General features: G+C 34.2%; 1 protein-coding gene and 1 long non-coding RNA gene across 2 annotated transcripts; one reads left to right on the top strand and one right to left on the bottom strand.

The window, feature by feature from the left end:
- Positions 1-7,078: 7,078 nt before the first annotated feature.
- On the bottom strand, positions 7,079-8,037 carry LOC128132123 (uncharacterized). Its single transcript, XR_008230050.1, has 2 exons — positions 7,906-8,037; positions 7,079-7,298 (listed from the first exon to the last, which is right to left on the bottom strand). It is a non-coding gene; the product is annotated as an uncharacterized LOC128132123 (long non-coding RNA).
- A 309-nt stretch (positions 8,038-8,346) lies between these two features.
- LOC111879851 (histidine--tRNA ligase, chloroplastic/mitochondrial) lies at positions 8,347-11,419 on the top strand. Its single transcript, XM_023876288.2, has 11 exons — positions 8,347-8,772; positions 9,007-9,102; positions 9,398-9,486; positions 9,599-9,728; positions 9,848-9,940; positions 10,043-10,117; positions 10,251-10,368; positions 10,465-10,607; positions 10,712-10,840; positions 10,936-11,099; positions 11,178-11,419. Exons 1-11 carry the CDS (start codon positions 8,395-8,397, stop codon positions 11,314-11,316), a joined length of 1,554 nt encoding a protein of 517 aa, XP_023732056.1. The 5' UTR covers positions 8,347-8,394; the 3' UTR covers positions 11,317-11,419.
- Positions 11,420-16,180: the final 4,761 nt, after the last annotated feature.

The raw sequence follows: 16,180 nt of genomic DNA, 5'->3' as shown, positions 1-16,180 counted from the left end.
TTTTATTTATCACCATATTGATTACTCATTAGTTGTCGTTTCGGGTAATCAACTTCTTGCTTGAATTACAATACTTGTCCCATGATCCTAGCATGCACACAATGTTTACCTGTGGTTCTTAATTTGTGAAATAGATTACATTGAACACATTCCCAATCATTCTCATTTCACAACTCCAAATCCTTTTCATAAGTGAAAGAATATCAAATTCTTGCTACTTATAGAATATGCTGGATTCTAACATTTTATGCAATGATCTCTTTTGTAATGTCACTGCACCAAAGTCACAAAGACTATTGCCAATGATGTTAGAAAGTCTTCTATCGGAGATTGTTACAAGACAATTCCTTAGATATGATGTCTCTCACTCAAAGTACATTCCTTTGAACATCCTTTTGCATAAGAGTTTCTAATCTAGACATAGATTTTCAATATTCAATTCCCTAATATGGACACGCTTCCATATTTTCCATATGACAACTCATTCTTAATAGAATCTTATCTATTCGTAATGATGTCGATATGGTCCATCCAATATGGAAACATTTCCATAATTTCCATGTGACAACTCATTCTTAATAGAATCTTTTTTATTCATAATAATGTCGATATGGTTCATCCAATACCATGCTTCCAACTACTCACAACCGACCAATCCTCGTCGAACTTTGGATTGTCCTTTGATAGTTGTTTAATTATTTTAGCCAAAACCAATTCTTGTCCTTTTTCCTTCTAAATGCGCTAGACATTTGGAAAATTTTAGAATGGTTAAACATTAAAGCATTTGCAATCGATCCTATACCCGAAGCGTGTGGGACACGACACATAATGTTTTATTTGCTATGTTCTCAAAATTCGAATTGTGAAGAGAAATGCCGTAATCATAATTGAAAATTTAAGAACACACTATGTACCTTTGACTAAATTTATTAAGATTTCTCAACCTAAACCTTTAGATTTGAAATGAAGCATAATATTCTCTCCCTTAATTATAGCAAAACAACTTTATAACCCTTACTACTTTGCAAGGTATAACTCTTGTTTTCTATAATTAATATTGCCATCTTGCAATATGTGCCTTAATAATCATACAATCATAACATTTATGCTCCCACTATCATGATGATTATTATAAAACATAACACTTATGCTCCCACTAGCTTCGACATGTATTCATAAACATCTTAACTTTCAGAAAAAAAAAATGTTTATTGAATTTCTTAAGTTCATGTTTCTAATACTTAGTGCTTTGATAATCTTTTATCAAGGCTTCTTGAACACTTTTGCCTTAGATAGTTCATATGTGTGTCTAAACAATTTAAGACTAATTGCTAAACTTCACAATTCAAATTATGGAAAGGGATACCGTAACCATAATCGAATTTGAGAATGCAATGTTACAATCACTATCTTCTTAAAATCTTTCGTGGTGAAAGCATTTCCTCACAATCATTTTCATGAAGGAGGAAATCTTATGACACTTCTTAGATTTAAACGGTGTATGTGTTCCTATCCATGTGAATTTGTTAAAACTAAAGTTTACGACAAATTCAAACTCATATGGACCGAACTTTCTTAATCTTGATTTCTTGCCTTATGGTAGCAGAACTGCCCACCATGTCTTCCAAGTAGTTAAGCAGCTCACCCTTTCCTATCAATGTACCTTTCATTGATTAAGGTGCTTTGCCTTTTATGCGTTCAAAATGAGAACTCATAGAACTCACATGCATAATTAACTCGATTGGATTGGAACAGAATCAAAATAATGTCAACACGATAGGTTGTAAACCTCAACTCGTGTGCTAGTGATGATCGATAAGGTTTATTTGATTTGTTCTTGAAACCTTTCAAGACTATTAAGACTCCCACTGACTCCTTGACATATACAATTCTCTTGTCAAAACATTTCTTGACAAACAAATATTCAAGAGTTAGTGTAGCTTTTATCAAAACTCTTCATAAATTGGTCCTAGTTGGTCTTTTTCTTATCCAAGACATCACACCTTTCCACATTTGATGAATGTTACAAACCTTCTTAATACTTTTCAGTCAATGTCACAATCTTAACTTTAAGACTTGTTATTAGGACGAAGTATGATTGACTTCTTGATTTAACCATTTCTTCAATCCTTGATTCCTCTTCTTAGACATACAATTGTACTAAGATTCACTTAGAGGATCAATTGAGATATGGTTCTTAATCACTAAGACCTATCATAAAGCATAAAAGCTACTCTCCCTTCTTCTTAGAATGGAGAAACTTTTATCTTTCTGCCTACTTGATTCTTCTTATTCGTTCTGCTATTGATCTTTTCAATCAATACTTAATCTTGTAAGTATAATCATATTTACTAAACTTTTAGTAAATCATGACGAATATCATGTTACTCTTATGGTGGACTTTGATCAACACACAACTTTGTGTACTCGATCTCCAAGTCCTTCACTTGACACTTTGTCAATGAATTAGTCTAATTTCCAAATATGAAATTTCTCATTCATCGTGCAACCAAGTTGCATGATTCCAAATTTCTGTCCAATTGAAACTTGGGCGATGAGAAACTCTCCCTATTTGGTAAACTCTCGACTTTCCATAAATAACATAATAAGAACCAAGTCTATTATTGCTAATAATAGAAATATTTTAACATCAATTTTTCATACACGCCATTGTAAGGATAAATAAAAAATCAAAATTTATTTTATGCGGAAAAATTTGTCCTTACAATGCAACTCATTGAAAAACTTATGCTAATACATCTTTCTTACCAATCTAATTCTAACTCTAAGTAGTAGCTTAAGAATCTAATCTTCGAGAAATGCGATCGAAATCCATTCCTTCACGGTTAGATTCTGCTCACTTCTTCCCTTAAGCTTCCTTTCTTTTCTTCGATCCTACAAAACATCAATTGTAATCTTATCACATTATGTATTAAGAACCTAGAATAGAAGCTTAAAAGAGTTAGTTAATGGATTTTACCTATATTAGAGCCATACGTTTCGACTCTCCCATCTCTTAGATCTCTTAGGTAAATGGGGCAGCTTCGTCTCCAATGCCCTTTCTCTTGGCAATAAAAGCAAATTGACTCTTTTGGAACATGACATGGAACTTTTTCAGACATTTCCTTTCTCTTGTGATCAAAATTTTCGATCATAACATTTCTTTCGTTGCCATTGTCTATATCCATAGAGGTCTCGAAGGCAGATTCACCAATCAACTTTGCTTTTCTATTGTGCCAAATCATTGTTGATTCAGCAGCAATAAGCATATAGGTGAGATCTATAAGGGTCACGTCATAGTTCATCATATAGTACTCTCTTACGAACTCACTATATGAGTTAGGAAGTGACTGAAGAACCCAATCAACAGCCATTTCCTCACAGACAACGGATCCCAACATTCTTAACCTATCAATGTGTGACTTCGTCCCTAGGACGTGTGCACACACCGGCTTTCCTTCTTTATGTTTACTTGCCAAAAGGGCTTGAGTGATCTTGAACTTTTCAAGCCTTTGAACTTGTGGGTTAGGGAGAACAATTGGAGGAGGAGGAGGAAGTGAAGCATGATCTCTTGTTCCTCGATCGAATCGTGGAATATCATCTTCATGTGGAATGCTTGTTCCACGGGATTTGAGAAGACCATAGTTGTCAAACTTTGACATCTACAAAACGGGAGAAAACGAATTCAAGTTAGTTGATTGATTGAGTCCTTAGTAAATCACCCAAATGAGATACTAAGGCTAGGACCCAACACAATATTCTACAACTCGGGAGAGGGATGCCGTAACCCTAATTGCAGAATATTTGAAGGTAAGTGAATGACGATTCACTAATTTCCACCACGAAAAACAAAAAAGAAATTTAAGTTTTAAATCTATGAAAACTCCTAGATCCTTTGAGATTCATTGAACGTTTCAATGGCATGTTTAAATCTCGATATGCCCCTCTTGTTTGTGACTGGGATGCCGAGGATCACAAAGCGGGTGTGAATAACCATGCAAGCTTACATGGTGCCCTCACGTGTTACAGTCACCTATTCGATGTGCCGGTAAACCACACACGCTCCACCGAACTATGACAAACATTGAGTCACCCTTTGCTACCTTTGCTTAGAACCATTTAGTGTGCCGGTAAACCACACACGCTCCACTAACGTCTTCGCAAGGGCACAAAGTGTAATTTCATAGAATTGCATCAATTCACTTTTGCCTAAGTAACTAAGTTTGGGAATTTAATGAAAACATTTAGTTACTTTTATACTTCATTATACTTATAATGGAAGGTTTCGTCCTATCCTACCCGTTCGGCTAACGACCCTCCACTAGTCAAGAGTGTGGTGGGTAAGAGTGGATACCCATTCAATCGCCATTTTATAGGCAATTTCCTTAAACACCCCTTATAGACCAGCTTCGTGAATGAGGCCTACTAACGGTAAGATTGACTTTTACTCATACATATATATAATGTTAGACTTTTAATGTTATATATAGTATAGGGTGTATTTTATACTTTTAAAATACTAGGTGGTCTAATTTAACAATTATACTTTTAATTCAATTAAATTGTAAACCTAAACTTTTATGGATTTATTAAATCTCTATTAATTATACACCTTAATTAATTAATAAAACCATAAGGGTGTGATATGAACTTTTTCAAAACTATACTAGAGTTTTAGAATTTAACATTCCTAATTAAACTTTTAATCAACTTTTAAATTCCAAAACTTGAGGGCAAGTTTTGAAACATTTCAACACATTAGGGTTTAGAATTTAAATATACATCAAAATTAAACTATTAATCAAAATTTAAATTCCAAAACTTGAGGGCAAGTTTTGAAACCTTTTTCAAAACATTAGGGTTTTAACTATTTAAATTTCAAAACAACAAAACTTTTGGGTTCAAATTTAAACTATAAAACCTAAAGGGCAAAATATGAAACTTTTCATAACAACAAGGATCAAATAACAAATAATTCAAATTAACATTTAATCACATAATTATCCATATTTGATTTACTTAATGATTTCTTGCAAAACAATTTATCAATTTAGTTAAAATAATTAATCAATTATCACATAAGGAAACAATTATCTTATTAATTGATAAATATATATTCAATTAGATCAAAATTATAGTCAAATATATCATATAATTGGATTAATATTGATCTAACATGATAAGGTAACTATCCCAATGCAAAAACAGCAAGAAATCGCGAAATACTCTCCATCTGACGAGTTGACTCGTCGAGTCAGGCTTGGACTCGTCGAGTCTGCATGGACTCGGCGAGTCCAGCCTCCAGAAACCCAAAAAACGAATTTTCCAGTTATACAATGCATCAATACAATTGAAATCAAGCTAGGCTCTGATACCACTGATGGGTTTTGGTCATAAGACATCCTATGTGCTCATACAAACCCTAATGCTTGGATATAGGTTTCTCTATCGTACATACTTTGAATCCAAGACTATAAACTCTAATTCTAGCATATGGAAATCAATATTAACATATAATTAGGTTTATGATATTACCTTGATTGTTATGTAGCAATAACAATCCCAATTCCTCCTTGAATTGACTTTGGAAGGCTTAGAGTCACAAGTGTCACTCCTCTAATGGTTCACAAACACCATAAGCAAGAGGATGAAGAGGAGAGAGGTTAGAGGCTGCCCAAAAAACATGTGAAACCCTAGCAAGAAGCTTAGCCACGTTTTTGGTCCTTAAGGGATCTATATATAGTGAGGCAATTAGGGTTATCTAACTTGGAAACCCTAATTTGGATGCTTAAGCCCTAAGCAACCCATGGAGCCTTTTTCCATAAGGCCTTGGACGATTTCATATGGGCTTCCCCCATAGAATTCGTCCACCTTATAATAAAAGGCAATCCATGGCCCAAATTGCAATTATCTTATAATTACAATTCCAGTCCCTTAAGTTTAATTAATCTCTTTTAGTCACAAAACTAATTACCAATTAATTATTGACTAATATTAATTAAACAATATGATTTCTCCTTTAATATATAATTCTCATAATATATTAATAAATCATATTTAATCCTTTCTCTCCATAATTCATCCTATCAAGTTGCTTTGGTGAAGGCAACCCAAAAGGACCATGCACCATCGGGTCGAGTACATACCAAAATAGTTATGGACTTAGACACTAATCCAACACATGCATGGTTATAAAGTCTCCAAATGTCTATTTTAAGTTCTTAATGGAGCTTCTAGTCCAAGAGGGACTTCAACCACAACCAATACAACAACTTTATGATTCTAGCATCCAAAGAGGGTCCAGATCTGAAGTTACAACTTCAGATCTAGCCCATAGCTCATCATCCCAACTTGAAAATCCATAAAAAGCCCTAGAACTCAACAATAGGGAAGAAAAGGAAGTAAGAATGGCACTTTGATACCTTCAAAAGATGCTAGCTGAGGCAAAAACCGCTTCCCACTCCTTTCTTGCTTCAATTTCCTTTGCACCCTTAGCTTCCTTCCTCCAAGATCCTCTTTTCCAAGCTTCAAACCCACACCAAGGCACACACACACGAATTAGGGTTTTAAGGGCTCTCAAAGACTATAAGGAGGCCCAAACGAGGTTGAGGCTCCTTTAAATAGGGGTGCAAACCCTGGAATTTAGGGTTTCATCTGCCAGCTCCTACTCGCTGAGTTCCAATAGTGGACTCGCCGAGTAGGTCACTAAACACGTGTTCTCACCCCGCTGCTACTCGACGAGTAGGTCGACCAACTCGTCGAGTAGAGCTTCGTCCAGAAATTCTTAATTAATTAATACCTGAGGATTGGGGCGTTACAACATGTGGTTGATTTAACTACTAAATTTTAGCATAAGTTAAAAAGCTCAAACCGAACATACAACAAAATGTACTAAGGGGCTGTTTGGTAGCATCTGGAAGATTCATATCTGAATGATATAGATGTTTGGATAATGCAGAGGCTCTTTATGAACATGTATCTTAACGATAAATTGATGTTTGGTTAGGCTTGTGAACGGCTGCCTCTTAACAAGAAAAATGACCATTTTAACCCTATAAACTATTTTTTGCATAAAAAATAAACTCCATACAACATTCAAATTAGATATCGTACAACATCCAAATATGTCATATATAGATCCTTAGATCATAGTATAATAGATTTTATAAAAATATATTGCAATAAATCAGTTCAAACAAATTTGATTGTCGGGTTTCGATTGAAACAAGTTGATTGCAATTCTAAGATAACTCATCACGATCTTTGTTGCTATTGTTTACTTCCAGTGGCATTGCTCCCTACAAAAGTTGAGAATCAAAAGTAATAAAAAAGTGTTGTTAGAAGAAAAGCGAACATATATTTCCAGATTGTGAACCAAACACAAATAAGAAACCAAACCTAAAGATTACAAGTATACAAATCACATATGAATCCAGTTAATTCAACAAGTAAAAGACAATAAACTCATTAAATAGGAAATAGTTCATAATTTGATTATGGGTAAAAATCATCCGTAATTAACTTCAATCATCAAATCTTTAACATACATTTGACAATAAACTCTTAAATTTGAAAGAGAGATATGGATCCAAGCATCGATCCATATATACATATTAACTTATTCGATTAGTTCATTGTTATTTGATGAACATCAAACCGATTTGATATAATATTGAGCAGCATAAAAAATGATTTCACAATAATGGATTTCACAAAAATTGATCAACCAAACACAAGAAAAAATCGATTTCAAAAAATTGATCAACCAAACATAAGAACAGGTTTTAGGTATTGAGAAAATCGATTTCACAAAAATGATCATATAAACACAAGAACACAGAAAAATCGACCAGAAGGATGCCAAAAGAAAAAAACAACCATAACAAGACATATTAGAAAACTTACCAGCGAAGGGGTAGGCGGCGAGGAGGGAGGCGACGAAGGCGGAGGTGGAGCGGGGCTGCCGGAGGTCCGATGGCAAGGTGAGAATCGGATGGAAAAGAGAGAATGTTGCACGATGGGAGAACAACGGGGAAGAAAAAAAAGAGGCGGATGTTTTTTTAGGTCTAAGGGTATTATTTGGAAAAAATTTCATCCAGACTTGTCAACAACTCTGACCGATCAATACCCATTTCTTTTATATCGGACCGATTAAGAGGTTAAAAAAATTCCAACCAAACGCTCTGAATTTGAAGGATTTAGAGTTAGCCTCTTTATGGGATCATTAAGAGGCCAAACAAACAACCCCTAAGCAAAACTAACTCAAAGTTTAGTGTCTTAAACCTCATTTTCTTACAAACAAAGGACCAAATTTGCACTTTTCACTTTATGTTATTCGGGAAGAAGCCATTGCCTTGGACTGAGAAGAAGCCATTGCCTATTTGCCGTTGCGCGATGGCTGCTGCAACTCCATCTCTCCTTATCCTCCACCCTCGCCTCATCCTATTTGCCACTACTCTCCGCCCTACCCCCCTCATCTGCCACCAATTCTCCCTCCACTCTCCCCCTCTCAGCCGCCTCCCTGTTCGCTTCGCTCATAACAAACACCACTCCTTCTCCACCTCCCCATTAGCCACTGCTACCCCTTTGTCTGCCGACAATTCTAATGTCAATGAAACCACGCGTGCCGGTCGATCCGGTTCAATCTCCTCCCCACCACATCAGGTCGTCGATTACTCCCAAAAAGTAGACGTTAACCCGCCCAAAGGCACCAGAGATTTCCCTCCAGAGGAAATGCGCCTCCGCAATTGGCTTTTCCAGAACTTCAAAGAGGTTTTTATCCAATACACTTATTTCTGTTTTTCATCTGACACTGTTTAGTTGATGCTCGAGTAGATTATTTTGGTAAAGGGAAAGAAGGGTTTGGGATATTTGTTTGAACTTATTGATGATGTAGTATCTAATTCAAACCTAGTACTATCCCTCGATTTGCATCTGCTCGGCATATGTTTCTGTACATGTATTCATATCTTTTAAAACTTATGCTAACTGGCTGTTGAATATTAGGTTTCACAATTGTTCGGATTTGAAGAAGTTGACTATCCAGTACTAGAATCAGAAGCTCTATATATAAGAAAAGCAGGGGAGGAAATAAGGGACCAGGTTTGGTAATTCTTTCATTCTTGTTGCAGTTACCTCTGGTTTGACATATTACTTTTCTAATTTTCACAAGAGATGAATCTGGGGCAGAATCTTTTTACATGCAAATTATTTCAGCTATGTGAAGCCTGAATTGTGAAATCTTTACAATAGGAATGCAATGATAGAAATTTGAAATGACACAAAGATTAGGAGCAAGTCAAGTGTATTATAATCTACAAGTAAAACCTAAAAAAGATTGATTTGTGTAATTGTGTTGAATGTTGATGGATGATCTCTCTCAACTTTTATGATGCAGCTTTACTGTTTTGAGGATCGAGGAAATCGCAGAGTCGCATTGAGGCCTGAGCTTACTCCTTCTCTAGCAAGGCTTGTCATACAAAAAGGGTACTATACCACTATTATTGTGGAGAATTTCAATCTCTTTAGGTGTTTCATGGTTTAAATTTTAAACAATATGAGGCATGTGTGTAGTTATTTATTGTTATTTTATGTCCAGAAAATCTGTAGCCCTTCCAATAAAGTGGTTTGCTGTTGGACAATGCTGGCGTTATGAAAGAATGACTAGGGGAAGGCGTCGTGAACACTACCAATGGAACATGGATATAATTGGTGTCCCTGATGTAACTGTATGTTCTTCATAATCATTAACCTCAAATGGTATTTTAGGTTTCATTTGAATGTTCATATCCATCTTTCAATGTTGATGTCTAATAAGATCATCTGTTTGTTGTTTTCCTTGTAATAGGGAGAAGCTGAGCTTATCTCATCTATTGTTACATTTTTCAAACGGATTGGGATAACTGAAAAAGATGTTGGCTTCAAGATATCTAGCAGAAAGGTCTGAATACCGAGTATATGTAATGCAAAACATTGAGTATACCAAGTTTTTTAGAGAAATTTATTTCAGGAAAGTTTCACCTCTTTTAGTAAATATGTGCAGGTTCTACAGGAAGTGCTGAGTTTCTATTCGGTTCCAGAATCTTTATTTGCCAAAGCTTGCATCATCATAGATAAGGTTAGTCATATGCCTATGTCAAAATCTAAATGCAACACTTGTTATTTTATTTTAATAAAATAAAATCTACCAGTAATGTTGGAATGCTTATGAATTAATAACAATGATTTGTGTTTATATTGAAAAAAAAAAGATGGGGAAAATACCAATGGAGGAGATCAAGAAAGAGCTGGAGTTGGTCGAGTTATCAAAAGATGCTATTGAGGATCTACTTCAAGTTCTTACCATAAAGTCTTTGACAGAGTTGGAAGGTATTGTTATTAAATATTTATTTATTACCATTAAAAATAAAAAAAAATAAAAATTTGGTGAATGAGTGACATGCATATGTTGTATGTTGTTGACAGAGAAACTTGGAGGCACAGGGGAAGCAGTGAGTGAGCTGAAACAACTATTCTCACTTGCTGAAAAGTTTGGTTATTCAGAATGGATTCAATTTGATGCTTCTGTTGTTCGGGGTCTAGCTTACTATACTGGAATCGTATTCGAGGTCAGATTACTTTAATTTTTTTTTTAATCTCTCAATCTGATTATGATTGTTGAATACTATGAAAATTGTTTGTCGGAATGCAAGGGTAATATGGTAATTTTCAGGGATTTGATAGAGAAGGTAAGCTTCGAGCGATATGTGGTGGTGGGCGTTATGATCGTTTGCTTTCTACTTTTGGTGGTGATGATCTTCCTGCTTGTGGCTTTGGTTTTGGTGATGCTGTCATTATTGAAGTCAGTTACTTCAACATTTCATTATGTTACCATTTTTTTTAAAAAAAAAAACTTTGAATAAACTATTATTATTATTATTATTATTATTATTATAGCTGTTGAAGGAGAGAGGACTGTTGCCAGAACCCCCACTTGAAATTGAGAACATTGTTTGTTCGTTGGATCCTAATCTTCAAGGTGCGGCTGCTATGGTTGCTAGTGTTCTTAGGGGAAAGGGTCAGTGTGTGGATTTAGTGTTGGAAAACAAACCACTTAAATGGTAAGAATAAGCACTTCACTTGTGATTTTTGTATCTATTTGTAATAAATTAAGTTGTTAATATGTATGTGTGTGTTAGGGTGTTCAAACGGGCAACAAGAATAAATGCACGCAGATTGATACTTGTGGGAAGTGCAGAGTGGGAAAGAGGAATGGTTGGTGTTAAAATCCTATCAACCGGGGAACAATATGAAGTTAATGTTGATGAACTACAATGAATTTAAAGATTTCTTTTAATGTATCAATTCATTCTTTCAATATATTAATGTTCTCGCTATTTTTTAAGAATTAAATATGTATAATAGCAACTTACTTTCATTCTTTTTACTGTTTATAGAAATATAGTTTTTTTTTTTTTTTTTTTTTTTTTTTTTTTTTACCATTCATAGGGCCTTTCATATGTTCATATTTTCTGCAATTACTGACTAGTAACTGAGAAAATGTCGTATCATTATTCATGTTAATGTTTCTGTGCATTATTGTAGTGACATAAGTTATATATACTAATTATATACCCAAGTGGAGTATAAATTTTTATTATAGATTAAGAATAGAAAATTAATACAGCTCGTCATTTAAAACAAAATCCACAACTTTTATTTAAAATATTTGCAATCGGATGAATGTCTTGTCTCAAAAAAAAAATGTTGGGCTAGGTGTTAGGAGCCTTTTTGCTAATTGTGCCTTTCTCTTTAAATGGGTATTTTTACAAAACCCAAGGACTTTGGGTTAGAGTTGTTAAGGCCATTCAATGTTTATATTGATTGCTATGTACTTGCGAATAGGAATTCCATTTGGGTTGATACTCTTAAAGCTGTCAATCAGCTTAAGAATAAGAGGGTTGATCTTCTGCAGTTTTGTATTAAGAAGACTGGTGATGGGTCTTCTACTTTTTTTGGGAGGATTCTTAGGTAGGTGGGGTGGGGTGTCCTTAAAAGGTCAAAAATTTGAGAATTTTTAACTGGTAATTGGAGAATTAAAGTTTGGTCAAAGATAAGATAGTGCATGGTTCTTTTTTGGAGCCTTTTCGAAGGATCCCAAGAGGAGGGGCCGAGAGCCTATAGTGGGAAGGGTTTTGCCACATGCTTGATTCACTTGGAGTGATCGGTATGGGCCAAAACGAGTAACAACGCGGGTGACGTGACTGTTCTCGACGCCGTCTTAACGGGGGAACACCGCCTCCCCTCCAACTCGTTGTCCGCTTCTCGTTGCCATGGAAACGAAGTGAAACGGCAAAAAAGTAACCGTTATGACTATTAGACCGTTTGCAAACGGTCAAATTCAAACCAATTTTTTTTTAATCTTCTATATATATATATATATATATATATATATATATATATATATATATATATATATATATATATATATATATATATATATATATATATATATATATATATATATATATATATATATATATATATATATATATATATATAGGTTCAGGTTCATTTGAGACCATTCTAATTTTGTGAGACCGTGAGACCAAATCTAAAAATAATTTTAAAATGCAAAATAAATGGAAAAAATCCAAAAATTCTTTTTTTAAATATTATTTTCGGAACTTGAATTAACTAAAAAAAAATTAAAAAAATTCCGTTTTTTTGAAAAATACGTGAAATATTCTAATAGAATATTACACTGACATATTCTAAAAAATAATTTTAAAATGCAGAATAAATGAAAAATCTAAAAGTTCTTTTTTTTTTTTTAAATATTATTTTCGGAACTTGAATTAATTAAAAAAAAATTAAAAATAAATAAAATAAATAAAAATAAATTCTATTTTTTTTTGAAAAATACGTGAAATATTCTAATAGAATATTACACTGACATATTCTAAAAAATAATTTTAAAATGCAGAATAAATGGAAAAATCTAAAAATTCTTTTTTTAAATATTATTTTCGGAACTTGAATTAACTAAAAAAATAAAAAAATAAAAAAAAATAAAAATAAATTCCATTTTTTTTAAAAATACGTGAAATATTCTAATAGAATATTACACTGTACATATTCTAAAAAATAATTTTAAAATGCAAAATAAATGGAAAAATCCAAAAATTCTTTTTTTAAATATTATTTTCGGAACTTGAATTAACTAAAAAAAATTTAAAAAAATAAAAAAAAATAAAAAAAATAAAAAAATGCGTCTCACGGTCTCACAAAATATAGGTGGTCTCAAATGAACCTAACCCTATATATATATATATATATATATATATATATATATATATATATATATATATATATATATATATATATATATATATATATATATATATATACTCATTTTATTTCAAAATTTACATCTTTTTAAACATTCTATCTACACTTTTATAAACTTTCTTACTAAAAAAATGGAGCAAAACCCAAACACACAACCAAACACAACCTCGCCTCTCGGATTTGCGGGGTATGAAGGTTATTTCAACCTTTTATCGTCTCAAGACTCACCACAAATCTCATACAAAGACGCAACTTTCAATCCCGCTTCACCGTCAGTACAGTTTCCTAACTCACTTTACCTTCACTTTGGTCAAAACCCAAATTTACAACAAAATCTTTTTCTTTCTTTTGCTTCGATGCAACAACCAACCAACCAACCATCGCCTATGACACACCAATCGGGTGAAGTGGAAGCGGGAGGTAGTAGGAGAGGGAAAGGGAAAGGAAAAGGAAAATCGAAAGGGAAAGCAATAGCGGTAGCAACAGAAAATGCAGACGTTCCACAATGGTGGACACCGGAGGAGGAATACGCTTTGACGGCGGCTTGGTGTGGTACTTCAAAAAACGAACTTCGTAGAAATAGAATAAAAAATGAGCTTATTGGAGGGCGGTGCTCGATAAGTTTCACGCTATTTTAAAGAAAAATCTGTATCGCAACAATGAGATGTTGAGCAGCAAATGGGGTCAAATGACTAAGCGCTGCAACAAATTCAACGGTATTTACAACCGGCTTGAGGCGCAACAACAAAGCGGAACCAACGACTTCGATTTGTTCAAATCTGCTAAGGAACAATAGCGGGTTGAAATTGGTCATGTTCTCGACTTTGAAAAATCATGGGAATTGTTGCGAGCGGATCCAAAGTGGAATAAAACGCCTACATCGTCGGAGGTTCAATCCAAAAGGTCTCACAATTCTAGCTTGGTCGACGTGTCGGACGCACGGACTAACATCGACCTTAACGCCGCCGACGATGATATCCCAGATGATATCCAAGAGATATCCCCACCATGACGGCTGCCCGGACGCGACAAAGCGAGGCGCGCTGCAAGACATGCGGAGGAGGTGGAGACGAGAGCAAAAGAGGAGGCGGAAATGAGAGCGAAATTCGACGAGCATAATTTATTAATTAAAGAAAAAAATGAGTTGAAACGTCGTCATTTGGAGTTCCTGGAAAGGCAGGCACGGGAGAAGCAGGAGCAAAAAGAAAGGGAACTAATGACACATTAGTTGTCAATTCTTCGGACGAGTGAGGAGGGTTTAACACCTGCTGATCTAGTGGTGCTACAAGCGATAAAGGAACAAATTGGGAAGAAATATTTGGGTTAATTATGATTGTTATGTGGTTTTAGTAGTAATTTGAATGATATTTTAGTTATAATATTAGGTTTAAAATTATGTTTTTTTTAATTGTAATCGTAATTTTAGATTTTAAATATTGCGTCTTTTTAAAAAAAAAAATTTATGTTTTATAAAAAATATTCATGTTAGTGATTAAAAAAATGCAAAAAGGAAAAAAAATGAAAAAGAAAAGAAAAAGTAAAACAAAAAAAACCCAATTTCGGAAAAAAAAAAGAAAAGAAAACATATTTATTTTCAAAAAGTTGGTGTTACATCTTGTTGCCCATTTCCTTACTTGGTGTTATAACACCACTAGCTTATGTGACATGTGAGGTGGCACAACTTGGTGTTGCACCTTGTTGCCCACACGCAATGCTCTTATTTAGTTATTTTGTCATTGGCTCATGACAAGCGGTTTTGGTACTTAGCATAGATAGGAGAGCTTTTTTGTTGCATATGCTTGTTCGTTTATTGATGAAACGCTTTTTCCTCCTGCTTCTTCTCATGCTCGACAGATTAGGACTGTTCCTATAAAGGTTAACATATTGGTCTGGTGACTCTCTTTAGATAAGCTCCTTATTAGAGCTAATCTAGAGAATCATGATTTGGATGTCCCCTCGGTGTTTTTCCCTAACGATGATGTTGGGTAGAGAGTTCTACTCACCTGTTATTTTCTTGCTCTGTGACAAAAAGGATTTTGTTGCAGATTTTTAGATGGTGGAGTCTCACGCCAGTTCATATTGTTTCTTATGCGGATTGGTTATCATGGTTGGTTTTATTGACCTTCGTCATAATGGAGTTGTCAAACATAGTTTAGAGGGCATTTTTTTTACTCGTCTTGGTGGCGTATTTGGAATTTCAGGAATTCCCGACTTTTTGCTTCGCGTAAGCCGAGAGCAACGGTTCTCTTTGATAAGTTTGTCACACATTCTCATTTTGATGTAATGCAAGGTTAGGAAAAACATTAATTTGGTTGGGTGGCTTCAAAATCTCAACTAGCTGTCATTTGATGATTCTATTCGTTTGTTGCTAGCTTCTTGCTAGCGTTTTCTCTTTAATAAATTTCCGCCATTCTAATTAAGAAAAACATAAGAAATTTGTTTTCGATTACAATGAATATAATTATGTATTATGCATTCAAGGTACAATGCTTTAGTTGGAAAATTTTGAAAGTATGATGTTTTAGTATAATAAATGTAGGTGTGAATACAAACAAATGAAAATATGATATTAAAGTAAACAATATATAAATGTACATTGTTATTTCTTACATTAGCCATAAAACTATATGATTTTTTGGTGATTTTAGTGTCACCTAACATTTTGTGTAATTGAAACTGACATGTGTGCTGAGGGCTTATCGTTTGTACTCAACATTATATGTTTGGTGAATGTGGATTGCATGCATATATAAGATCGAATTATAAGCCGGTACGACAGAAAGACGGGGGTCAAGGGGGTTGCTCCCCTTTGTAGGGTTCTTGGAGTAGCGCCCCTAGCGAGGTCTAAGGG

This window comes from Lactuca sativa, chromosome 2, assembly GCF_002870075.4.
Source record: "Lactuca sativa cultivar Salinas chromosome 2, Lsat_Salinas_v11, whole genome shotgun sequence".
In the NCBI taxonomy this organism is placed as follows: Eukaryota; Viridiplantae; Streptophyta; class Magnoliopsida; order Asterales; family Asteraceae; genus Lactuca; species Lactuca sativa.
Note: the sequence above shows the minus strand (reverse complement) of the source record. Positions and strands in the feature narration are given on the sequence as shown.

Excerpts from the sequence above, each read along its gene's own strand:
- LOC111879851 (XM_023876288.2), top strand. The coding sequence starts at position 8,395 with ATGGCTGCTGCAACTCCATCTCTCCTTATCCTCCACCCTCGCCTCATC. Across the intron at positions 9,941-10,042 it reads TCAAGATATCTAGCAGAAAG|GTTCTACAGGAAGTGCTGAG; the intron begins GTCTGAATACCG and ends AAATATGTGCAG. Across the intron at positions 10,841-10,935 it reads GTGATGCTGTCATTATTGAA|CTGTTGAAGGAGAGAGGACT; the intron begins GTCAGTTACTTC and ends TTATTATTATAG.